Source organism: Rattus norvegicus, chromosome 8, assembly GCF_036323735.1.
Source record: "Rattus norvegicus strain BN/NHsdMcwi chromosome 8, GRCr8, whole genome shotgun sequence".
NCBI lineage: Eukaryota > Metazoa > Chordata > Mammalia > Rodentia > Muridae > Rattus > Rattus norvegicus.
This window is the reverse complement of record NC_086026.1, coordinates 98,451,713-98,478,569: the sequence shown is the minus strand read 5'-3', so window position 1 is coordinate 98,478,569 and position 26,857 is coordinate 98,451,713. Positions and strand designations below refer to the sequence as shown.

The 26,857-nt window shown below is 43.0% G+C and overlaps 1 protein-coding gene and 1 non-coding gene across 3 annotated transcripts in view; one reads left to right on the top strand and one right to left on the bottom strand.

The window, feature by feature from the left end:
- Positions 1 to 26,857, bottom strand: part of Trim43a (tripartite motif-containing 43A) — a 52,658-nt gene continuing 25,801 nt past the window's right edge. The window contains exons 8-9 of one of the 2 annotated variants that reach the window (XR_010053952.1): positions 5,211 to 5,369; positions 1 to 2,126 (exon numbers count right to left, since the gene is read on the bottom strand). Coding sequence is in view for 1 of the 2 variants with exons in the window: in XM_063265197.1 (XP_063121267.1) it covers positions 5,275 to 5,369 (95 nt within the window). In the remaining variant the exon portion in view is untranslated. Of the gene's footprint in view, positions 5,370 to 26,857 lie in introns of both variants that reach the window. The other variant, XM_063265197.1, reaches the window with a different exon arrangement.
- LOC120094451 (small nucleolar RNA SNORD50) lies at positions 22,654 to 22,725 on the top strand. The gene has a single exon (XR_005488764.1). It is a non-coding gene; the product is annotated as a small nucleolar RNA SNORD50 (small nucleolar RNA).

The following is a 26,857-nucleotide window of genomic DNA, read 5'->3' as shown; positions in this document are numbered from 1 at the left end:
GGGGCAGTAGAATTAGCATTAAAATACAGTAACTTCAGGGAAAACCACAACTTTGGAAAGCAAAATCAACCTCCAACAAACGATCCAGTCTCCAAAATCTAGTCTCTAAAACACCAAGTCTATCCTTCATGTTACAAAGTTTGACTGTCAATTCCTACATATGAACGCACAATGGTGTAGTCTCTAGTACCTCAACAAAGAGACATTGTCCTAAATTCTTTTAGAAGCCTGGTTTCTAGAATAAGAATTCTATAAAAATATTATCTCAATTTAGACCTGTTTCCCTAGGTTGGCTCATGCCACATGTTGTCTAGAATGACTCTATCCAAATTACCAGCTTTATGTCAACTTTCTGTTACCAATATTATACCTTTTTAACCATATCCAATAACTTAAAAGCCAATAGTCCATAATCAAGGCATGTAGAGCATATTTATACATTTAAAACCAATCAGAAGGGTTGGGGATTTAGCTCAGTGGTAGAGCGCTTGCCTATCAAGCGCAAGGCCCTGGGTTCGGTCCCCAGCTCCGAAAAAAAGAAAAAGGAAAAAAAAGAAAAAAAAAAAAAACCAATCAGAAACAAAATTGAAGTGGCTACACATGTCTTTAATATTTAGACCAAGCACCATTTTTACCTTTTTAGCTATGATTTTAAGAGAAGCACCTTGTCACCTGTTGAGTCTAATAATTACAGTCAAAGATTTTCTAAGGGAAACAGCCATCAGTTTTATTACCATAGAAGCTGAGGAGCTGCTGGTGTCTTTAAGATCAGCTCGTGCAGACACTTAGCCCCCGGGCAGCTTCTCCAGCTGACCTAGACTCCTGGCTACAGGTATAGGGCTCTACACTTGATCTTAGCCAAAAGGCCGAGAAGCGATAGGTATAGGGCTCTAAAGGCCGATTGAAACTGTTTTTTATTCATTTGTTCCTTTTTTGAAACGAGTTAAAACCAAATCAAGATGTGAACGACCAGCAGATAAAGTTTTTACCATTTTCTCTTTTGAACATGAAACATAAAACATTTAAGCAAAAAGAAACAAAAACCACAGACATAAACTGACATACATGGACAGCTTGGTGCACCAAGGACAGACAATAGACAAAGAGGAAAAACTAGATGGTGTCAGCAGAGAGGTAGGATTTTCCCTTTCCCACCACTTCCACGGTGACTATCCACTCGAGTGGAGTTGATATGGATGATGGATTGTCTCAATTCCTGGACTAGTCCATCAACGTGTTGAAACCAAATTCCTGTAAGATACTGAGATATATTACGGGATATCTGAGCAGCACAACTGACATTCACAAATGGTATGGAAGTGAAACACAGTCCTGAATATTTCCACTCACAACCCAATTATATTAACTCCCATCAAGCTGTGTATGGGCATTGAGATGTCCTTTTGTTTGATTCTCCTGAATAAATTTTCAGGCGGTCTGCCTCTATCAAATATGATCAGTATGACTCTGTGAAGCTCTTCTTCATAGCGAGCTGCCTCATCTTTTAAATCCTCTTCTTTAGAGGAGCTAAGCTCGTCTGTCTCTGAGATATCATGCTCTGAAGCCTCTAACTCCTTTACTGGATAAAGACTTTTCCTTTTCAAGACTTTTTTCTCCTTTCTCTGTTTCATCTCTCCCGGGGCGTTCTTTCCCCAACCTCTCGCTTCCTCAGATCTGGAGTCTTTGGAAGGGCCTTTTTGTTTATATTTATCTTTTCTCCTTGAGCTCTTTAATTTTTTACCCCGCTCTGTTTTTGACATGTTGCCTTGTAACTCCCCTAGCACTGTCTGTCCTGCTATTACAGTTGGGCGGCTCCCATACGACCTCTGACGCTGTCTAGCAGCAGCCAAAAAATCAAAAACCAAAAGAGAAAGCATGAAGGCTGCTAAAACGATAACAAAAACTTCCGCCATCTTCTAGCGGGGGAGAGAAGTAGAACAGATCAAGACCAAACATATCTCTCAGAGCCTACCCACGTCCTGTAGCTTTGGATTCTCTCCGCAGACGGAGGACCTCTCTCTCGGCGCCTGGCGATGGTGTGGCGTTTTTATCCCGGGTTTCGGCACCAGATGCCCCACACTATCTCGCCAGCAAGAACACGCGGGGACACACGAATTCTTCTGTAGCTAAAATGTTTATTGTATCTTAAAGAGAGGGCGCGGGGTGCCGGCATGGCGCGGCTTATATACACCATAGCGCGGCACATCCACACCTGATTGGTCGCTTACCCATGATCTCATTAGGCACGCCCCGGAGTGGGCAAAGACCTGGCACGAAGGCACTCTTGCACATGCGCACACAGTTAACTTCCTGAAAGGAAGTCGGCTGGCGCGGCAGAGGCCAGCGCCATCTTGTAATGGCAAAAGCTATCCCAGCTTTCCACGTGGGGCGCAGTGGAAGCCAGTGCCATCTTGTGGTGGCGAATGTTATTGTGGCTCTCCACATGTTCCCTCCCTCCATCCACCTCCAATCACAATCTTACTTCCTCTTCTGAGTGAGATTGACACATGCTCTCTTGGCCCCACCTTGTTACTTGGTTTCTTAGGGTCTGTAGATTATAGTGTGGGTATCTTCTACTTTAGGGCTAGTATCCACTTATAAGTGAGTATATGTCGTTCATGTCATTTTGAGTCTGGGTTACCTCATCGAGCATGGTATTTTCTACTTCCATCCATCTGCCTGCAAGTTTTAAGATGTCCTTGTTTTTTTAATAACTGAGTAGCATGCCATTATATTACTGAACCACATTTTCTTTTTCCATTCTTTGATTGAAGGGCATCTGGGTTGTTTCCAATTTCTGACTATAACAAATAAAGCTGCTTTGGATATAGTTCAGCAAGTGTCCTTGTGGGATGGTGGAGCACCTTTTGGGTCTATGCCCAGGAGTGGCACAGCTTGATCATGAAGTAGAACTATTCCCAGTTTTCTGAGAAACCACCAAATTGATTTCCAAAGTAATTGTATGAGTCTGCACTCCCACTAGCAATGGAGGAATGTTCCCCTTGCTCCAAATCATTGCCGGCATGTGCTGTCACTTGAGTTTTGGATCTTAGCCATTTTGATGGGTATAAGATGGAGCTTAGGGGTTGTTTTGATTTGTATTTCCCCATTGAGGAAGCGCATCAATCATTTCTTTAAGTGTTTCTCGGCCATTCAGGATACCTCTGCTAAGAATTATGTACCCTCCATGGCCTCTGCATTAGCTCCTGCTTCCAGATTCCTGACCTGTGTGAGTTCCTGCCCTCATTGTTTTGATAATCAACTATGGAACTGTGGGAAAGATAAACTCTTTCCTTCCCAAGTCGTTTATGGTCATTGTGTTTCATCATAATAGAAACCTTGACTATAAGAGTAGAAATGTAATTATAGCAACATGTGTACAACCAATACAACTTTATTTGTTCCCTCTTCCAGAAATATTTGTGATTTAGTAAGCTAGAGAACATCATACCATAAGAATAGCTTGCAAATGATTGGTGTTTGTTTTATTTTGGCCTGTGTTATGTATATACAAAATATTTGTCCCCTGTTCTCACCTTCTCCATTGTGAGATTAAACATGTTCTTCCAGAGTTTAGGCTGCTGAAGCTGGGAATTGTGATGATTGTGGAGAGTGGTCACAACCCTTGTGATCAAACCAGATTGATGACTGTATAGTTGAAGGTAACTTAAGCTCTGTCCCAATTGCGGGTTTGGACTATATGGTACAGAACAATATTGACTAGCTTTTCTTTGCTTCCTTGTCAGTTATCACATTAGGATAGCCCTACTTTCTTATCCTGGTGATGCTCTTTTCTTGTTTGTGTTCTTTCCACCCCTCAAGACTCATCCTTCAGACAGGCTAGTCTGGGCACAACAAGGTGCACAAAGTCTATGATAAAGCATCATTTTCTGGCACACACGGTGGCACATAACTATACTCCCTGCAATCTAGAGGATGAGGCAGGAGGATCTCAAGGAGGATTACATGCCAAGTACCTGTCTCCACAAATTTGCAAAGTATGTGTAATTTTCAGAATGTCAAAGAGAGCTTTCTCGTATATATAAAATTAATACTTCAAAGACCTTATCTTATGTACTATTACTCCTAACTAGCAATTTAGGCAGGGGTACATCATGAATTCATTGAATATCACTGCTGCTGGGATATTCATATACAATTTGGGAGTAAAATGCTAGGATAAATGTGCTAAGTTGGATGTTGCAAGTGTCCAACAAGCAGTAAATAATTGCGTTGTTTGTCATAAAAGAAATAAATTAGATTTGGCCTTCCTGGACAAAACTCTGCTAGTTAAACACTAAATTCAGTGAGTTTAGGACTGTTGATTCAAAATATTCAGATGATCTAAGGTTACTCTTGTGGTCTTGACTATGAGTATAATACAGGGAGACTGTACCTTCTAGTCTTTGGCCACATTTCCATTCCAGGTAAGTTTGTGGTGATTGTGAGTAATTTCCAAAGTGCATGTCTAGGTTTAAGAAAGAGTTCATTGAGTTGGGCGTGGTTCTTCTCTTCATCCTAAGCTGTGACCACATTTGGTCATGTGGGTCATAACTAGGCTTTGTATCACTGGACTTAAGGTTGTCTCTGACAGCTTGTCATAAGTGATAAAATGAGACTCATTTGTTTAAGATATTCCAGTGGGTACTTGATTATCAGAGTACATCCAGATAAAATAGGAAGACCAACTTTCTTGACCATAAACATGTGGGGTGGGTATCAAGATATTTGGCTTTTCCATCATCAGGTGCCTCTATTGTGTTGGTTTTTGTTTTGTGTTTTCTTTTCCTTAAAATCCAAGAGATGATATGGATGGTAAGTAGAGGGAAAGATTATAGTGGGGCTGAATAATTCTTGTTATTTGGACAGCAAAGAGATTAGTCACTCCCTTTAAGTTTTAGGTATAAACTAGCTAATATATTAATCTAATATTAAGACAAATTGTAATTCTGCATGTATAGATGGTGGAGTCCATGATGCCACTTGGGAAGCATTTTCTTGCCTTGCTCATGGCAACTCTGTGGCCTAGACAGCAGGGTGGTTCCCCCAAACGGAGGGCATCTCTTCCTGTTTAATCTTTCTTAGTTTGGTGGATGAAAAGAGGAGAGTCACATGGTGAAGAACTCAATAATACAGTCCAACTCCTGTATGCTCGAAGAATGCTGTATATCTAGGGCATTGACATGTACTTGTCCATTAAGAAAACTTACTTATGGGGCTGGAGAGATGGCTCAGTGGTTAAGAGCACCGAATGCTCTTCCAGAGGTCCTGAGTTCAATTCCCAGCAACCGCATGGTGGCTCACAACCATCTGTAATGAGATCTGATGCCCTCTTCTGCTGTGTCTGAAGACAGCTACAGTGCACTCACCTAAAATAAAAAAAAGAAAGAAAGCTTAATGATGGAAAAGTTAATGCCTTGTGTTCAAATGCATAGGGTTGGTGATATAAATGCATGCATATCATAGCACTCAAGCTCACAGGAACACAGGAACACAGGTTTGAAGACATAAACAGTGGAGAGCACATGACACATAAAAGTTGCTGAACCTTCCCGAGTGGAGATGTGCTCTAGAACTGGGGGATAGAAAACATCATCTTTCCCTCCCTGAACTCAACTTTCTCTTTCCCTTCATAAAATCCTCATATTGACAGTATCAGATGAAAGGAACCAGACTCCCAGGCTCAGCTGTATCCTGTAACACATTCTACTGCCTAGGCTGTTTATGGACAACAGTCACCTTCAAAGTAGCTTCAACAGCTCTCTGCATAGATTAATGATGCAGCTCGCTATGATCAATTTTAGCTCACTATTTACCCTGCCCGTATAGGTAGATTGCCATCCTTTTATGATATCCTCTTTTAATATTTTCCAAGGGCTTTTTTCATTATGTTTCTATATGTTTTTAGCTTCATGAAATGCCTATAAATTGAGTCTCTTTTTCTTTTATTCGTGTCTGAGTATTCCTACAGAGTCCAGAATACAGTATCAAATAGCTATTGTGGTAGGTAATTGTGACCCATTCAATGTGACTCCTTAGAACTGAACTCCAGTTCTCCACAAGAGCAGAAAGCACACTTAGCTACTGAGCCATCATTTCAGCTCCTAGATCTCCATCTTGAAGGCACATTTGATATTTCCATAGTATCTAGCCATGGATTCACACAGGTTTAATGGTACTCTCACGAAGAGAGATTTCCAACACCGTGGAAAAGAGGAAACTGTCTACAAAAGGAGACCTTCATTCCATGTAGTATACCTGAATTCTGGAGGCTGACATTTGGCCAGAGTCCTCTAAAGACACCTTGGAAGGTCACTGGGTACCTGGGTAGTGTAAAACAGCCAACTTCAGTGGTGCTTCTTCAAAGGCTGGGTTTGGTCCCTGGCATGCACTCCAGATCCCCAGTCCTCAGTCAAAGGTGATAAAGACCCTGGCCCTGCCACAATATTATGGGAACATGGTTCAGGGCCTTACACATACAAGGCAAGCATTCTAGTGAAGAACCACACCCTCAGACACAAAACCACTTTGGAAAGTAGCTTTCCTTGATGGAATATGGTCATTTACCTAAAGGATTCAAATTGCACATCTTTACATTTTGAAAACATTTGTTTAGGTAGCAATTGACCAGTTACCATTATAGTCTATAAATGTCAGAAAGTTTTCAACATTTCCCAAAAACTCGTAAATATTTTACTTATTTTTAAATGTGATTTTATAAAATCCGCATCTGCCAACGAGGGCGCAGAGGGTACCTGGAAGAAAATGGGGAACGAGACTTGAAGAAGGATGCCAAGACAAGAGTCTTATCAAGGAGATAACTTTACTTTTTCCCAAGACTGAATTTATACCGTAACAGGGCTAACAGAGAGAGGGGGGAAGTGGAAAACATTTACACAGGCCAAGGACACAGTACTCCTGTGGTCAGCTGATGTCAACAGAATGTTAGAAAGGTCACAGGTTTGTCATATCTATTAGTCAGCAGGATGTTGGTTTCTCAGAAAGGTTACGGGTCATCACATTGGGCATCTTGACATCAGATGTATTTCTCAGCAAGGTCAGAACTTTATCATATCATTATTCATCCTGACCACCAGATTTGTATTAGTCTTCTGCAGCTGCCTGGGGATTTTCCATGAACCTAGTCATACTTAACTGTAATGATAATATCAACATCATAACATCAATAATGGAGGATTTCAGGGCATCACTCCCAACACGCATCACTGCCTCATGTGGGCATTTCTCACCAGTAAATGAGGTGTTAGTCCTTCATGCAAATAATGCTACTATCCGAGTTCAGTCAAAGAAGCCACTCTGAGCACCCAGAGAAAGCTTGACCCTCAGAAGCTCCAACACACCCAGGATCATGGGTGAGGCCAAAACATTTGCCCCAACAACCAGCTTAACTGGGACCCTCCGGGACCTGGGATACAAGGACCCCATCCAGCCAGAGGATGATCCGGTCTCTGCCTATGCCTGGAGCAGAGCCTGGAGGGCTCTTGCTCCCACCAACTCCTGCAACACCCAAAGAAAACTTGACTCCCAGGAGCTCTGATACACCCAGGATCTTAGGATCACAGGATGACAGAATCACAGAATCACAGACACAGCTGGACTCCTGTAGGGCTCTGGCTCCTGAGGCTTTCCCATGGAAAGGCTATGTGTGTGGGTTCAGGCCAGGGAGAGAGAACTCAGGCAGGGAAGGGGAACAGCTTTCACCACCTCTGCCTACCAGTCCTCCTCCTTTCTGCCACTGCCAATCAACCTACTGGGCTGAGCCAGCAGGAGACTGACTAGCTGGGGAGAGATGCAGGGGAGCTTGAGGCTTTCCAGCTGCTGCCTCTGTGAGGATATTTTCAGCTCTGAATGATGTGGGAAAAGAACCAACAACAAAGTTCTATAATAAACAAGCAGCCTGGGGCAGAACAGAGTAGTAGGTGGCCATGAGTGAGATGGGCCTCTGCCCATCAGGCCATGGGAGGCATGAGGGCGATTTCAGAAGAGCAGATCTCTTCCCCAAGTGGCAGTGTTAAAGATCTTATGACAGAAACTCTCAGAATAATTCCTGAATACTTTTAATCCTGAACACTACTCTTAAATACAGGCTTTAGGTGGGTCAGGGTCTGACAGCAGGTATGTCCTATTGCTTTGGCCTGAGAGTTTGGGAAGCCCTCATCTACATATTTGGAGGTTCGGTCTTGCTTCTGTGACTGATCTGTCTTAAGCCAACATGACCCTTGATCACATCCTCACCTGTGGAAAAGAGGACTGGGGCCTTGTCCTCTGTGATCTGTCTTGAGCCTACGTAACCTGTGGTCACATCCTCACATGTGGAGGGGGCACTTGGGACATTGCCCTGTGTGACTGGTCTGTCTTAACCTCTCTGGTAGCATGGGGCTGCAGCTAGTGAGGTATTGATCTGGGAGACTGGGAATGTGCCTGCCATTCCTATTAGGGCTTCTTGGAATTTGACCTATCTCGACCAGGAATCAGGGTACCTTTCACAGCCAGCCACCCCACATACTCCCAGGACCTCTGATAAAACTAGGCTCACAGGATGGACAGGATCCAGTCTGAGACAGCAAGGCCAGTTAGCAGTAGAGATAAACAGAGGGCAAGAGGCAAGTACAAGAACATAAGCAACAGAAACCAATGCTACCTAGCAACATCAGAACCCCGTTCTCCCACCACAGCAAGCCCCACCCGAAAAGCAAGTAACACACCTGAAAAGCAAGATTCAGATCTAAAATCCCTCTCATAAATATAAGATGGGACTTTAAGAAGAACATAAATAACTCCCTTAAAGAAATACAGGAGGCAGGTCTCCCAACCAAAAAGAGCCCAGGTCCAGACGGGTTTAGTGCAGAATTCTATCAGACCTTCATAGAAGACCTCATACCAATATTATCCAAACTATTCCACAAAATTGAAACAGATGGAGCACTACCGAATTCCTTCTATGAAGCCACAATTACTCTTATACCTAAGCCACACAAAGACCCAACAAAGAAAGAGAACTTCAAACCAATTTCCCTTATGAATATCGACGCAAAAATACTCAATAAAATTCTGGCAAACCGAATCCAAGAGCACATCAAAACAGTCATCCACCATGATCAAGTAGGCTTCATCCCAGGCATGCAGGGATGGTTTAATATACGGAAAACCATCAACGTGATCCATTATATAAACAAACTGAAAGAACAAAACCACATGATCATTTCATTAGATGCTGAGAAAGCATTTGACAAAATTCAACACCCCTTCATGATAAAAGTCCTGGAAAGAATAGGAATTCAAGGCCCATACCTAAACATAGTAAAAGCCATATACAACAAACCAGTTGCTAACATTAAACTAAATGGAGAGAAACTTGAAGCAGTCCCACTAAAATCAGGGACTAGACAGGGCTGCCCACTCCCTCCCTACTTATTCAATATAGTTCTTGAAGTTCTAGCCAGAGCAATCAGACAACAAAAGGAGGTCAAGGGGATACAGATCGGAAAAGAAGTCAAAATATCACTATTTGCAGATGATATGATAGTATATTTATGTGATCCCAAAAGTTCCACCAGAGAACTACTAAAGCTGATAAACAACTTCAGCAAAGTGGCTGGGTATAAAATTAACTCAAATAAATCAGTAGCCTCCCTCTACACAAAAGAGAAACAAACCGAGAAAGAAATTAGGGAAACGAAACCCTTCATAATAGACCCAAATAATATAAAGTACCTCGGTGTGACTTTAACCAAGCAAGTAAAAGATTTGTACAATAAGAACTTCAAGACTCTGAAGAAAGAAATTGAAGAAGACCTCAGAAGATGGAAAGATCTCCCATGCTCATGGATTGGCAGGATTAATATAGTAAAAATGGCCATTTTACCAAAAGCGATCTACAGATTTAATGCAATCCCCGTCAAAATACCGATCCAATTCTTCAAAGAGCTAGACAGAACAATTTGCAAATTCATCTGGAATAACAAAAAACCCAGGATAGCTAAAACTATCCTCAACAATAAAAGGACTTCAGGGGGGAATCACTATCCCTGAACTCAAGCAGTATTACAGAGCAATAGTGATAAAAACTGCATGGTATTGGTACAGAGACAGACAGATAGACCAATGGAACAGAATTGAAGACCCAGAAATGAACCCACACACCTATGGGCACTTGATTTTTGACAAAGGAGCCAAAACCATCAAATGGAAAAAAGACAGCATTTTCAGCAAATGGTGCTGGTCCAACTGGAGGTCAACATGTAGAAGAATGCAGATCAAACCATTCTTATCACCCTGCACAAAGCTTAAGTCCAAGTGCATCAAGGACCTCTACATCAAACCAGATACACTCAAACTAATAGAAGAAAAAGTGGGGAAGCATCTCAAACACATGGGCACTGGAAAAAATTTCCTGAACAAAACACCAATGGCTTATGCTCTAAGATCAAGAATCCACAAATGGGATCTCATAAAACTGCAAAGCTTCTGTAAGGCAAAGGACACTGTGGTTAGGACAAAACGGCAACCAACAGATTGGGAAAAGATCTTTACCAATCCTACAACAGATAGAGGCCTTATATCCAAAATATACAAAGAACTCAAGAAGTTAGACCGCAGGGAGACAAATAACCCTATTTAAAAATGGGGTTCAGAGCTAAACAAAGAATTCACAGTTGAGGAATGCCGAATGGCTGAGAAGCACCTAAAGAAATGTTCAACATCTTTAGTCATAAGGGAAATGCAAATCAAAACATCCCCGAGATTTCACCTCACACCAGTGAGAATGGCTAAGATCAAAAACTCAGGTGACAGCAGATGCTGGTGAGGATGCGGAGAAAGAGGAACACTCCTCCATTGCTGGTGGGACTTCAAACTGGTACAACCATTCTGGAAATCAGTCTGGAGGTTCCTCAGAACATTGGACCTTGAACTACCTGAGGACCCAGCTATACCTCTCTTGGGCATATACCCAAAAGGTGCTCCAACACATAGCAAAGAACATGTTCCACTATGTTCATAGCAGCCTTATTTATAATAGAAGCTGGAAAGAACCCAGATGCCCTTCAACAGAGGAATGGATACAGAAAATGTGGTACATCTACACAATGGAATATTACTCAGCTATCAAAAACAATGACTTTGTGAAATTCGTGGGCAAATGGTTGGAACTGGAAAATATCATCCTGAGTGAGCTAACCCAAACACAGAAAGACATACATGGTATGCACTCACTGATAAGTGGCTATTAGCCCAAATGCTTGAATTACCCTAAATGCCTAGAACAAATGAAACTCAAGACAGATGATCAAAATGTGAATGTTTCACTCCTTGTTTAAAAGGGGAACAAGAATACCCTTGGCAGGGAAGAGAGAGGCAAAGATTAAAACAGAGACTGAAGGAACACCCATTCAGAGCCTGCCCCACATGTGGCCCATACATATACAGCCATCCAATTAGACAAGATGGATGAAGCAAAGAAGTGCAGACCGACAGGAGCCGGATGTAGATCGCTCCTGAGAGACACAGCCAGAATACAGCAAATACAGAGGCGAACGCCAGCAGGAAAGCACTGAACTGAGAACGGGACCCCCGTTGAAGGAATCTGAGAAAGAACTGGAAGAGCTTGAAGGGGCTCGAGACACCATATGTACAACAATGCCAAGCAACCAGACTTCCAGGGACTAAGCCACTACCTAAAGACTATACATGGACTGACCCTGGACTCTGACCTCATAGGTAGCAATGAATATCCTAGTAAGAGCACCAGTGGAAGGGGAAGCCCTGGGTCCTGCTAAGACTGAACCCCCAGTGAACGTGATTGTTGGGGGGAGGGCGGCAAGGGGGGAGGATGGGGAGGGGAACACCCATAAAGAAGGGGAAGGGGAGGGATTAGGGGGATGTTGGCCCGGAAACCGGGAAAGGGAATAACACTCGAAATGTATATAAGAAATACTCAAGTTAATTAAAAAAAAAAAATACAGGAGGCGCTCGAGCTGCAGGTCCCCTGCGGTCCAAAATCTGCCTGGATATGAAGGGACCCAGTCAAACAGCTCCCTTCACCCAAATCCCATGGGAGGTAGAGCTAAACCTTCAGAGGGGCAGACACACATGGGACGCCAGAAGAGACTACACTCTGCCCACACTTCTGACCCTAGAGGAAAATGCCTAGTGCTATCTGCGCCCCCTGAGCACAGGGAACCAAGAAAAGGCAGGGCAGGCCCTTCTGGTTGCTGCCTTCACAGAGAGCTGAATAGCAGTCCCCGAGGAGCGACTTCAGGCCTGAGAACAGAAGTAAGACCAACTTTTCTGCTCCAAGTGACCTGCCTGGTGTACTCAGGACACACAGAGGCAAAATTCCTCTGGGACCAGAAACTTCTGGTTTCTAGCTGGATCCCGAACCTTGCTGATCCCTGCCCACAGCCTCCTGCTCCCAAAGCCCGTGGGAGAGAGAGCTCACCGCCCAGACAGGTGGGCACTCCTGAGACTGCAGGGCAGGAGAGACCACCAGTACTGCCCACACATGCCCACATCCGTGGCCCAAGAGGAAACTGTATAGGGCCTCTGGGAAGAGGAAGATGGGGCACTCAAGCTGCAGGTCTCCTGCAGTCCAGACACCGCCCGGATCTGGAGGGACCTGGTCAAACAGCTCCCTGCACAAAAATCCCATGGCAGGGAGAGCTAAACTTTCAGAGGAGCAGACACACATGGGAAGCCAGAAGAGACTACACTCTGCCCACATTTTTGACCCTAGAGGAAAACACCTAGCGCTACCTGGGCCCCCTGTGCACCAGGACCCTAGAAAAGGCAGGACAGGCCCTTCTAGTTGCTGCCCTCACAGAGAGCTGAATCACAGCCCCCCAAGGAATGACTTCAGGCCTAAGACCAGAAGTAAGACCAACTTTTCTGCTCCAAGTGACCTGCCTTGTGGGCTCAGGTCACTCACCCCCAGGAACACCTGAAGTCCACTAGACAGGAAAGACTACACGCCTGAAAGCAGAATACTCTATTCCCATAACTGGCTGCAAGGAAACAGGGAAAAGGGTCTACAGTACTCTTGACACAAGGCCTATAGGACGGTCTAGCCACTGTCAGAAATAGCAGAACAAGGTAACACCAGAGAAACCTGATGGCAAGAGGCAAGCACAGGACCCAAGCAACAGAAACCAAGACTACATGGCATCGTTGGAGCCCAATTCTCCCACCAAAGCAAACACTGAATTTCCAAACACACCAGAAAAGCAAGATCTAGATTTAAAATCACATTTGATCATGATGATGACAGACTTCAAGAAAGACATAAAGAACTCCCTTGGAGAAACGCAGTAAAACATAAACAAGTAGGGGCCTATAGAGAGGAATCACAAAAATCCCTGAATGAATTCCAGGAAAAAGCAAACAGGTGAAGGAATTAAAAATGGAAATAGAAGCAATAAAGAAAGCACAAAGGGAGACAACCCTGGATATAGAAAACCAAGAGACAAGGAGCCATAGATACAAGCATCACCAACAGAATACAAGAGATGGAAGAGAGAATCTCAGGAGCAGAAGATTCCATAGAAATAATTGACACAACTGTTAAAGATAATGTAAAAAGGAAAAAGCTACTGGCCGAAAACATATAGGAAAGCCAGGACACAATGAGAAGTTCAAACCTAAAGATAATAGGTATAGAAGAGAGTAAAGACTACCAGCTCAAAGGACCAGTAAATATCTTCAACAAAATCATAGAAGAAAACTTCCCTAACCTAAAGAAAGAGATGCCCATAAACATACAAGAAGACTACAGAACTCCAAATAGATTGGAGCAGAAAAGAAACTCCTCCTATCACATAATAGTCAGAACACCAAATGCACAAAACAAAGAATATTAAAAGTGGTAAGGGAAAAAGGTCAAGGAACATATAAAGGCAGACCTACCAGAATTACACCAGACTTCTCACCAGAGACTATGAAAGCCAGAAGATCCTGGACTGTTGTCATACAGACCCTAAGAGAACACAAATGCCAGCCCAGGTTACTGTATCCAGCAAAACTCTCAATTAACATAGATAGGGAAACCAAGATATTCCATAACAAAACCAAATTTACACAATATCTTTCTACAAATACAGCCCTACAAAGGATAATAAATGGTAAAGCCCAACACAAGGAGGAAAGCTACACCCTAGAAAAAGCAAGAAATTAATCATCCTCCAAAAAAACAAAGAGAAGACAAGCACACAAACATAATCTCACATCGAAATACGAATATAACAGGAAGCAACAATATCTCTCAACATCAACGGATTCAATTCCGCAATAAAAAGACACAGATTAAAAAACAGGATAGGCAATGATGTCCCAGCATTCAGCTGCTACAGAAAACACACCTCGGAGACAAAGACAGATACTACCTCAGAGTAAAAGGCTGGAAAACAACTTTCCAAGCAAATGGTCTGAAAAAGTAAGCTGGAGTAGCCATTCTAATATCGAATAAAATTGATTTTCAACCAAAAGTCATCAAAAAAGATAAGGAAGGACACTGCATATGCATCAAAGGAAAAATCCACCAAGATGAACTCTCAATCCTAAATATCTATGCTCCAAATACAAGGACACCTACATACATAAAAGAAACCTTACTAAAGCTCAAATCACACATTCCACCTCTCACACTAATAGGAGATTTCAACACCCCACTCTCATCAAAGGACAGATCATGGAAGCAGAAATTAAACAGAGGCATAGACAGACTAAGAGAAGTCATGAACCAAATGGACTTAACAGATATTTATAGAACATTCTATCCTAAAACAAAAGGATATACCTTCTCACCACCTCATGGTACTTTCTCCAAAATTGACCATATAATCGGTCATAAAACAGGCCTCAACAGATACAGATAGAAAAAATCCCATGCATCCTATCAGACCACCACGGACTAAAGTTGGTCTTCAATAATAATAAGGAAAGAACATCCACATATACATGAAAGTTGAACAATGCTCTATTCAATGATAACCTGGTCAAAGAAGAAAGAAAGAAAGAAATTAAACACTTCTTAGAATTTAATAAAAATGAAGGTACAACATACCCAAACTTATGGGACACAATGAAAGCTGTGCTAAGAGGAAAACTCATAGCGCTGAGTGCCTGCAGAAAGAAACAGTGGAGAGCATATATCAGCAGCTTGACAGCACACTTAAATGCTCTAGAACAAAAAGAAGCAAATGCACCCAGGAGAGTGAGAATGCAGGAAATAATCAAACTCAGAGCTGAAATCAACCAAATAGAATCTAAAAGGACCATACAAAGAATCAACAGAACCAAAACCTGGTTCTTTGAGAAAATCAACAAGATAGATAAACCCTTAGCCAGACTAACCAGAGGACACAGAGAGTGTGTCCAAATCAACAAAATCAGAAATGAAAAGGGAAACATAACTACAGAATCAGAGGAAATTCAAAAACATCATCAGATCCTACTAAGAAAGCCTATATTCAACAAAACTTGAAAATCTGGATGAAATGGACAATTTCCTAGATAGATTCCAGGTACCAAAGTTAAATCAGGAACAGATAAACCACATAAACAACCACATAACTCCTAAAAAATAGAAGCTGTTGTTAAAAGTCCCAACCAAAAAGAGTCCAGGTCCAGATGGGTTCAGTGCAGAATTCTATCAGACCTTCATAGAAGACTTCATACCAATACTATCCAAACTATTCCACAAAATTGAAACAAATGGAGCGCTACTATTGCTTCTGTGAAGCCACAATTACTCTTATACCTAAACTACACAAAGACCCAACAAAGAAAGAGAACTTCAGACCAAGTTCCCTTATGGATATCGACGCAAAAATACTCAATAAAATTCTTGCAAACCGAATCCAAGAGCACATCCAAACAATCATCCATCATGATCAAGTAGGCTTCATCCCAGGGATGCAGGGATGGTTTAATATACGGAAAACCAACAACGTAATCCACTATATAGACAACTGAAAGATAGAAACCACATGATCATTTCATTAGATGCTGAGAAAGCATTTGACAAAATTCAACACCCCTTCATGATAAAAGTCCTGGAAAGAATAGGAATTCAAGGCCCATACTTAAACATAGTAAAAGCCATATACAGCAAACTAGTAGCTAATATTAAACTAAATGGAGAGAAACTTGAAGCAATTCCACTAAATCAGGGACTAGACAAGGCTGCCCACTCTCTCCCTACTTATTCAATATAGTTCTCAAAGTTCTATCCAGAGCAATCAGACAACAAAAGGAGATCAAAGGGATACAGAATGGAAAGGAAGAAGTCAAAATATCACTGTTTGCAGGTGATATGATAGCATATTCAAGTGATCCCAAAAGTTCCACCAGAGAACTACTAAACCTGATAAGCACCTTCAGCAAGTGGCTGGGTATAAAACTAACTCAAATAAATGGGGTTGGGGATTTAGCTCAGCGGTAGAGCGCTTGCCTAGCGAGCTCAAGGCCCTGGGTTCGGTCCCCAGCTCCGGGAAAAAAAAAAAAAGAAAAGAAAAAAAAAAGAAAAGAAATCAGTAGCCATACTCTACATAAAAGAGAAACAAGCGGAGAAAGAAATTAGGGAAACGACACCCTTCATAATAATCCCAAATAATATAAAATAACTCGGTGTGACTTTAACCAAGCAAGTGAAAGATCTGTATGATAAGAACTTCAAGCCTCTGAAGAAAGAAATTGAAGAAGATCTCAGAAGATGGCATGATCTCCCATGCTATGAATTGGCAGGATTAATATAGTAAAAATGGCCATTTTACCAAAAGCGATCTACAGATTCAATGCAATCCCCATCAAAATACCAATCCAATTCTTCAGAGAGGTAGACAGAACAATATGCAAATTCATCTGGAATAACAAAAAAACCAGGATAGCTAAATCTATCCTCAACAATAAAAGGACTTCTGGGGGAATCACTATCCCTGAACTCAAGCAGTATTACAGAGCAATAATGATAACTGTATGGTATCGGTCCAGAGACAGGCAGATAGACCAGTGGAATACAATTGAAGACCCAGAAATGAACCCACACACCTATGGTCATTTGCTTTTTGACAAAGGAGCCAAAACCATCAAATGGAAAAAAGACAGCATTTTCAGCAAATGGTGCTTGTTCAAGTGGAGGTCAGCATGTAGAAGAATGCAGATCAACCCATTCTTCTCACCCTGTACAAAGCTTAAGTCCAAGTGGATCAAAGACCTCCACATCAAACCAGACACACTCAAACTAACAGAAGAAAAAGTGGGGAAGAATCTTGAACACATGAGCACTGGAGAAAATTTTCTGGACAAAACACCAATGGCTTCTGCTCTAAGATCAAGAATCGACAAATGGGATCTCACAAAACTACAAAGCTTCTGTAAGGCAAAGGACTCTGTTGTTAGGACAAATCGGCAACCAACAGATTGGGAAAAGATCTTTACCAATCCTACAACTGATAGAGGGCTTATATCCAAAATATACAAAGAACTCGCGAAGTTAGATGGCAGGGAGTCAAATAAACCTATACAAAAAATGGGGTCCAGAGCTAAAAAAGAATCCACAGCTGAGGAATGCCATATGGCTGAGAAGCACCTTAAGAAATGTTCAACATCTTTAGTCATAAGGGAAATGCAAATCAAAACATCACTGAGATTCCACCTCACACCGCTCAGAATGGCTAAGATCAAAAACTCCGGCAACAGCAGATGCTGTCGAGGATGTGGAGAAAGAGGAACACTCCGCCATTGTTGGTGGAATTGCAGACTGGTACAACCATTCTGGAAATCAGTCTGGAGGTTCCTCAGAAATTGGACCTTGAACTACCTGAGGACCCAGCTATACTTCTCTTGGGCATATATCCAAAAGATGCCCCAACATATAACAAAGACACATGCTCCACTATGTTGATGTCAGCCTTATTTATACTAGCCAGAAGCTGGGAAAAACCCAGATGCCCTTCAACAGAGGAATGGATACAGAAAATGTGGTACATCTACACAATGGAATACTACTCAGCTATCAAAAACAATGACTTTATGAAATTCGTAGGCAAATGGATGGAACTGGAAAATATCATCCTGAGTGAGGTAACCCAATCACAGAAAAACACACATGGTATGCACTCATTGATAAGTGGCTATTAGCCCAAATGCTCGAATTACCCTAGATGCACAGAACACGTGAAACTCAAGAAGGATGACCAAAATACGAAGGCTTCACTCCTTCTTTCAAAGGGGAACAACAATACCCTTGGGAGGGAATAGGGAGGCAAAGTTTAGAACAGAGGCAGAAGGAACACCCATTCAGAGCCTGCCCCACATGTAGCCCATACATATACAGCCACCAAACTATATAAGATGGATGAAGCAAAGAAGTGCAGGCTGTCAGGAACCGCATGTAGATCTCTCCTGAGAGACACAGGCGGAATACAGCAAATACATAGGTGAATGCCAGCAGCAATCGACTGAACTGAGTACGGGACCCCCGTTGAAGGCATCAGAAAAAGGACTGGAAGAGCTTGAAGGGGCTTGAGACCCCATATGAACAACAATGCCAAGCAACCAGAGCTTCCAGGGACTAAGCCACTACCCATGGACTGGCCCTGTGCTCCAAATGCATAGGTAGCAATGAATAGCCTAGTAAGGGCACCAGTGGAAGGGGAAGCCCTTGGTCCTGCCATGACTGAACCCCCAGTGAAGGGGATTGTTGGGGGGAGGGCGGTAATGGGGGGAGGATAGGGAGGGGAACACCCATAGAGAAGAGGAGGGGGAGTTAAGGGGATGTTTGCCTGGAAACCGGGAAAGGTAATAACAATTGAAATGTAAATAAGAAATACCCAATTTAATAGAGATGGAGAAAAAAAGAAAGAAAAGAAATACAGAACACAGGTAAACAAGTAGAAACCCTTAAAGAGGAACCACATAAATCTCTTAAAGAAACACAAGAAAACACAAACAAGTCGGGGAATTGGACAAAACCATCCAAGAGCTAAAATTGGAAAGAGAAACATTAAGGAAACCTCAAAGGGAGACAACCCTGAAGATGGAAAGTCCTAGGACAGAGATAAGGAGTCACAGATGCCAGCGTCACCAACAACACAAGAGAAGCAAATACTGTGGCTGTGGAGATGGCACAATAGGGAAAGAAAGCGTTGGCTTTGCAAGCACAAGGAGCCAAGGTCCACATAAAAGTGTTAGTGGTAGCAAACGTTTGTCATCTCAGTACTGGGAAGTGGAAACAGAAGGATCTCCTAGACTTGTGTCTCGGCCAGTCTAGCCTAGTGTGTGAGTGGCAGATCGGTAAGAGGCCCGTTGTCAGAGGAAATAAATGGTGTTCATGAGGATAACACCTAAGCCTGTCCTTCAGCCTCCACATGCATGTGCATACCCGAGCATATATATTTAACAAGAACCAAATTTATACCACGGGCGTGAAATGTAGCCCAGAGACACATTACTTAGATAATAAAACAAGTGTTTTACCATGTTTCTACGGCAAACGTTATGTGATGTTCCTCAGCATCTCTTACCCACATGACTTCTTATCATTACACTGTGTGTGTGCATGTGAGGGCATGCATGCCACTGTGCACATCTGGTGATCAGAGGGCAGCTTTGTGGAGTTTGTTCTCCCCTTCCATCCCTACATGGGTTTCAGGGATTGGACGGCGGTCTCCTTTTCATAGCAAGCACCTTTATTCAGTGAGTCATCTCTCTAGCCCTGTTCACACTATTCTTAGGTTCTGTTGTTCGAAGTTGACGTAAATTTCATACTGATCGCTTTGGAAAGGTCAAAGACTTTGGTGTGTTTATGACTTATGTACATGCTACATGTATGTCAGTGCCCTTAAAGGCCACAAGAGGATGTAGAGCTAAAATTCTGACATGAGTGCTGTTAACGAAAGTGCATTTCTCCAGCCTGCCTTTAGGGTTTTGATATCAGATTTGAAACGTACTGCATACACCAGAGCTCAATGAATATTTATTGAAATAATGATCGCAACAAAGATCTTATCCGAAAGTTTATTACAGGAAATGAACTCTTCGAGGACACTAAGTTGGTTATTAAGTCACTTCAAGCACTTGGTAGCAAGTAAGTTTGAGAACAATGAATTCCCTCAGATCATCTTTCTGGATTTTTTTTTCTTGTTTATCATTGGGGGTTGGGGGTTGAGACAGGGCTTCTCTGTGCAGACCTGGCTGTTCTGGAACTTGCTCTGTGGACCACACTGGTCTCTTGAGCAGTGCCTCTGCCTCAGTTTTTATTTTTGTTTTTATTTTTCCTTTATTTGAAACAGGGTTTCTCTGTGTAACAGCCCTGGGTGTCTGCTTTTAATTTAATTTTACTAGTATTGTTGTGTGCTGTTGTCAATAGTGAACAATTGGAAATCAATTAAATAAATCAATGCATCCAACAAAACGCTGCATGTCACGCTGACTATAAAAATGTCATCTCTATACACTGACATGGGAAAATGTTCAGTGTACTCGTGAAAAGTTAGCTGCACCAGAGCATATGTATAGATCACACGCATATGAAACTTGTACATAGACTTTTTATGCTTTGAAATTTCAAAGATTGTCAATAATGGTTACCACTTGACAGTAGTACTGGGAGATTGCCAAAGATATGAGGACATTTACTTGTTTTTTATCCTCGTTTACTGAAGTCCTTTTTAAAGCAATGTGAGGAATATTTACATTGCACTGTACATAACCAATACAGTGAAAGAACAGATATAAGGCTAGTAATTTTGCATTCAGCCAAATAAAGAGTAACGCACGAAACCAGAGGTGCTTCTCACACATTGTAAACTGACAGCAAATGCACACATATTTTAGAGAAAAAAAACAACGAAATAAAGACCCGAGTTTCCAAATGCTAAACGATCCAAATGTAGTTATGTGTATTCATTCATTCCCTCGGACATAGATTACTGATGCATTACTTGGAATTTTATGTCTGACGTTTGAAATAATAGGTTTGAAATAGTTTGTTTTTTCCTGCAGATAATTTAGTAAGGAGAAACTTAAAAATAGCAAACAGCTGTGTGACCTTAGGCCAATTGGCTTTTGACTTGCTGCCTCTTCTGTGAAATGGAATGTTTAACTTCTCAGGATATTGACAGTATAATTGTCCCTAATGCCTGGTAGCCGGGATGGGTAGGTTTGGAGATGGAGGTTGGACCTGGCTGGACGCCCAAGAGGCATTGGATAGCCTGCACCAGACAGCATGGCCCTCTGCAGACAAGCGGTACCAAGGATAAACCCAGGCCTTTTCGGTTTTTGCCTACACGGTTCAGTCCCCAGGGGTCCCTTCAGCAGCACTGCTGCCACAGGGGTTAAGAGTTAGGGTGAGGACATGACCACTCCCAGCCACCGACCGTCCAGGCCTACTAGGCTCAAAGCAGGAGGTGACCTCGCCTCCAACTGCAGCAGTTCGTTTGAATTCTGGCGCCACTCCCCCGCCAAGTAGAACTGAGCTGCCCGCTAGACCAGTAAGATAGCTGGCGGGGAGCCAGCCACAGAGCACGCCGACACCGACGGGCACGCGGCAGCCCGGCGGCGACCACCACGCCCCCGATTGGCTTCGGAAAAAAAAAAAAAAGACCCACAGCAAATAACCACAGGTAGCTTCAGGAAAGCCACGCCTCCACGTGCTCTCCCGTCCAATCGGCGCGAGAGGGAGGGGCAGCCTGGATCTCGATCCACGGAAGCTGTGCTGCACTCAAGGGTGAGTGGTTTAGTTGGCCGGTTGACCAAGCGAAATGTGGGCGCGCAGTATAAATTTGGAGGCTCAGGTTCTGCGGAGCAGCCTCTGAGACTTGAGCTTAGGGTACTGGTGTGAACCTCCTAGGGGAAATGCATAGCAGCTAAAGGAATACCAGGACAGGATCTTAGGCCCCAGGAGATTGGGACTGGGCGGCCTGGCTGAAGGCCACAGGCATTCTGGTTGCTAAGTCCCAGCTTGGGTGGGTTCTTAACACAGCAGGATTTGCAGAAAAACATGCTAGGCCTTTTGTGCTGTTTGGAAGGTACCAGTGACATCCAAGAGACAATCGATTACATGCATGTGAATCCTTTTCAAGGACAGTGACAACGTCATTCTTCTCATCCTCAAAGCACTTGCAAAAAGATACTAGGTAAGGGTGAAATAGCTTTGTTTTCAAATTGAAGTATCAGAGCAATAAGAAGTGGTGTGCGATGCTTAAAATTTGCTTCTTTTCATTAGATGGAGGGGAGCCCAAAGCTTCAAAGAAAATTCGTAACAGACAATAACTTGATTAAAACCTGATTCCTTTAAAAGGTGTGTAGAAACCTAGATTATATTTTCGTCAGCATATATTTTCACCCTTGTGAAATAAGAACCAGCTTCCTGCATGCTAATGTATTCTGAAATAGTGCTGGCCGAGCAGTGGATGATGTCCTGAATACAGAGACAGCTTCTGAGACAGGACCACTGTTTAAGTGACGTCGTCTTGTCTCTTTATGCAGTTCTTACTCCTGGCACGTCATGGTACTTCTTTCTGCCAGCAGTGAATGCCAGCCCATTGAGATGCCCGTCCTCTGGGAAGCTCCTGGAGCAGGAATGCATGTGAGTGGTGCTCCGTTTCCTTTTTCTGCAGAACATAAAGTCACCGGTCCGATCTATGATGATCCTATCCCGAATCTGAATTCCTGTTGAAAAACTGTAGTTACAGATCTGGCTTCTGAGATGGACCGTTAAAAAAGTGGATTGTTGTGTTCTGTTTTAAAGTTGGCAGCGATGTGATACCTGTTTCTTTTTTAGGGCCAATGAGAGGAGACTTCTTGCAAAGGAAAACTAGATGTGGTGATATCCAGAAAAAGCAGACACAAGAAGCAAATACAGAGTATTAGTACTGCGATGTTTGAAATGCATGGCCCTGGCTGTGTCCCTCTTACACTGTCTAGTGGACAGGACAGCATCTGGTATGGCCTGCAGAGTTGAGCCTTGTGTATACCTTTTGAAGGCTCTATGTTAATGTATGACATAGTGTTCTATTCTGGGAAGGTTATGGGTGAGCTGAGGATACAACTTTACAGACAAAGCACAATGAGTGCAATCATAATTATTGGTTATGAACTCTTTCCTTATTCATCCAGCACTGGTTGCTTGGGAGTGCTGCAATAAATATTCAGTTGCAAATATTTCTTCAGTTCTTTTTGTGTCAGAAGATGAACCAGAGTGCCCTGGTACATGTTTTGTTCCACTTACATGGAAATTGAGTTTTCAAAGTTTGTGAGCTCAGTGCACAAATGTCGGTCTCCTAATTAGCACAATTGTGCACATTGTCAGGTTTCCCTGTGAAACTGTTCCACGATGCCTTCATCATCTGTGCAGCCCTCCCCGCCCATTTCTTTATTTTTTAACTTTGTAACTATATTTATGCACAGAACTTAATGTGCATTTAACCCAGCTTAGTGGGGAGTTCTTTAGCCTTTGCCTTTCCCAGCTCAGCAATGCGAGCCACACACTTAGGACCAAGGATGTTGCCCCCTCCCAGAGGCAGCGGGTCTCCTCATATCTGTCGTTATAATTGGTCCTAATAGCTTCCACCAGCTTAGCCAGAGCACCCTTGTCTTCCAAGTTCACCTGTGTGAAGGCAACAGTGGTGCACGTCTTCCTGTGGACCAGGCGCCCCAGCCCGACCTTTCCCTTGTTGATGCAGTAGGGCACCCCCATCTTTCAACACAGGGCAGGCAGGAAAACCACCAGCTCAATGGGGTCTGCATCATGGGCAGTCACCACCAGAAGAGCCTTCTTGTTGTCCACCCAGGTGGTGGCTGTATTGACCCCTGCTCGGAGGACAGGTGGTCTCTTAGTTGGGACGTCCCCTTTGCCAGCAGCTTTCTTCTCAGCAAGGGCCAGGAGCCTTTGCTTCTTCCCCTGCTTTGTCTCTGGCCTGTACTTGTGGGCAAGCTTAAGCAGCTGAGTCGATGTCTGCCTGTCCAGGGCCTGGGGGAACTGCTTAATGGCAGGAGGTACTATGAGCTGCTTATGGAGATGGCTCTTTGCTGCTGCAGCCTGATGTAGCCGGGCCATATGACAAAGTGTGTGAGATCTCTTTGGGCCGGATGTCCTGCCCAATGCCAAAGTTCTTGTGCCTTTTCCCAAACAAAGGATTGACCACCTTTTTGGCCTCCTGTTTCTAGATGACGGCGGGGGCCGGAGCCACCTTCTTCCCCTTGGCCTTCTTTCCTTTGGGCATCTTGCTTGGCCTGAGGAGCCCGTTTCTTAATTTTGAGACAGAGTTTCTCTATGTCTGGTTGGTCTTGAATCCACCTGCCTCTGCTTCCCAAGTGCTAAGACTAAGTGGGCTTTATTTTCTAAATTCTTACTGATGCATACTTCCATTTTTCTTTGTGGAAATTGACCAGGGTTGAACTTTTGTTTCTCGAGACAGTATCTCAAAATCGTACTCAACTATAGAGGTGGCTAACTTCAGTTAAAGGAAAAAAACCACTGTACCTAGCCTCAGAATAGTCTGCTACTAAATTGCCTGTCCTCGGTGTGTTGCCTGTCATTACAAAGTAGTGTCATTGTTCCTGGTTGTAGATGAATTTTTCTGGTCTAGTGTTGCTTTGTGGTTTGGGACTCATACACTAGTCCAGAGTGCCCTTGCCCAAACTTTGTACTAAAAGTGTTTAACACTTGGCCTAATTCTGTGTGTGTGTGTGTTTTGTTTTTCAAGACAGGAGTTCTGTTTAATCCCTGGATGTCCAAGAACTGTAGACTAGGCTCTCCTTGAACTCAGAGGTCCCCCTCCTCCTCAATACTAGGATTGAAAACATATCTCACCACAGTCCATCCCTCTACCTAATTTATCATTAATTCAAGGTCTCAATGCATACTCATTTATTCTACAGTTTTCATAGTTAGTGGGAGGAGTCTAATTTGGTTTTCTTTTTCCTTGCAGATGTTAACTTTTCCTGGTATCATTGATGACATGGACTTAATTTCTTCACAGGAAACCTTGCTAACTTTGAAAAATGAGTTGGCTGTGACTGTGGAACTCTTTCTGGGTTCTCTGTACCATGTTTGGGTGCAGTTGAAGCTCGAGCAGTCAGGTGGTCTCCACCCTATTTTTATTCTGACAATCGACGTCTCTTGGTTCCATGCATATTTCCTTACTCCTATTTCTTTAGGATGATAAACAGGTTTTCGTTTGATACTCAGCTTTTTTCCCTAGGTGCATGTTGATTCCTATAAACTCTAGCACTGCTTCCGCTGTATCCCATGTTGTCTGGTGTGTCTCCTTTTTGTTTGTTTGAAGAGATACTAATTTTCCTTTTGATTTCATCCTGGATTCATTGGCTATTCAAGAGTAACTGAATTTCCATGTCAAGTGAAAAATGGAGATACAACCTAGGAGTCTAAGGCTAGACAATCCCTTGAAACCGCTCAAAGGTTCATTAATTGGTAAATCTCAGGCCCAGAACACGGTCAGATGCTGTTCATTATTTCAAAACAAAACTGGTGTGGTTCACACCTTTAGCCTCAGGAGAGGCAGGTGGATCTCTGATTTCCACACACCCAGCTTGCCTGCACAGCTTGGAAGAAGGAATCTTAATTGAGGTAATGCCTCCATAGGTTTGGCCTATAGGCAAGTGTGTAGGGCATTTTCTTGATTACTGATTGCTGTAGTAGGGGGTCCAGCTCACCAGGTCAGTATCACCCCTGGGGAGGTGGGCCTGACTACTATAAGGAAACAAGCCGAGCTGGGTGGTGGCAGTTAGTTCTTTGTGAGTTGAGGACAACCAGGGCTACCCAGAGAATCCCTTGATTAGAAAAAAAGCAAACCGAGTAAGCCAGTAGGCACCATTCCTCGTGGCTTCTGCTTGCCTTGAGTTCTGCGTGACTTTCCGGAATGATGGAGTGTGGACTGAACCCTGTGAGCTGAAATAGAACCTTTTCCTCCCCAAGTAACTTTGGTCATGGTGTGTTTTTTTTTTTTTTTTGTTTTGTTTTGTTTTGTTTCTATTCTTTTTTTTTTTTTTTTTCCTTTGGAGCTGGGGACCGAACCCAGGGCCTTGCGCTTGCTAGGCAAGCGCTCTACCACTGAGCCAAATCCCCAACCCCTGGTCATGGTGTTTTATCACAGCAATGCAAACCCTAAGACAGGAGCCATTGGCTAAAATAACCTCCTTAAATAATTTTTAAAGGGATTATTTGAAAATCCTAACATTAAGCCTGTACATTCTGGGTCCAGCAAGATGGCTCATTGGGTAAAGGCACTGGCCACCAAGCCTGAGGACCTAAACCTGATCCTGAAGACCTGCTCCCCGGACCCAAGATCCCCTCTGATCTCCATATGCACAGCATGACATTTATGCATGTGCACATACAAGTATAAAAATGCAAAGAGAAAGACTATGTTTGGGGATTATTTCTGTACTCACTAGAGGAAGCAGATCCCAGTCTCTCAGGTTCAGTAATTAAAAACTCAGAGTAGGAGTCAGAGACCTAAATGTAAGACTTGCAAATATAAAGCCACTCATCTGAACTAAGAAGCTGCTACTCACTGTTGTTGTCAAATTATAAAAAAATAAAAAGTATCACTATCTTTTATCCCCTAGATATCCCCTTTTATCTGCTAGATATCTTAATCTCAGTCAGCAAAGCCTCTCACCTGCTTTGCTCCATCCCATATCACACTGCCGAAGGCCTCTCTCTGAGCCTGGCAGCAATCTCTCTACCTATCTAGTTCCCAAGGCAGGTTTCCATGCCAGAAACACACATCCCAATTCCTCCGAGGCCCAGTGTCTCCAGCTGCCACACACTTTCTTACACTCAAAGGTCACATAAAAGAACACACAACACAATAAC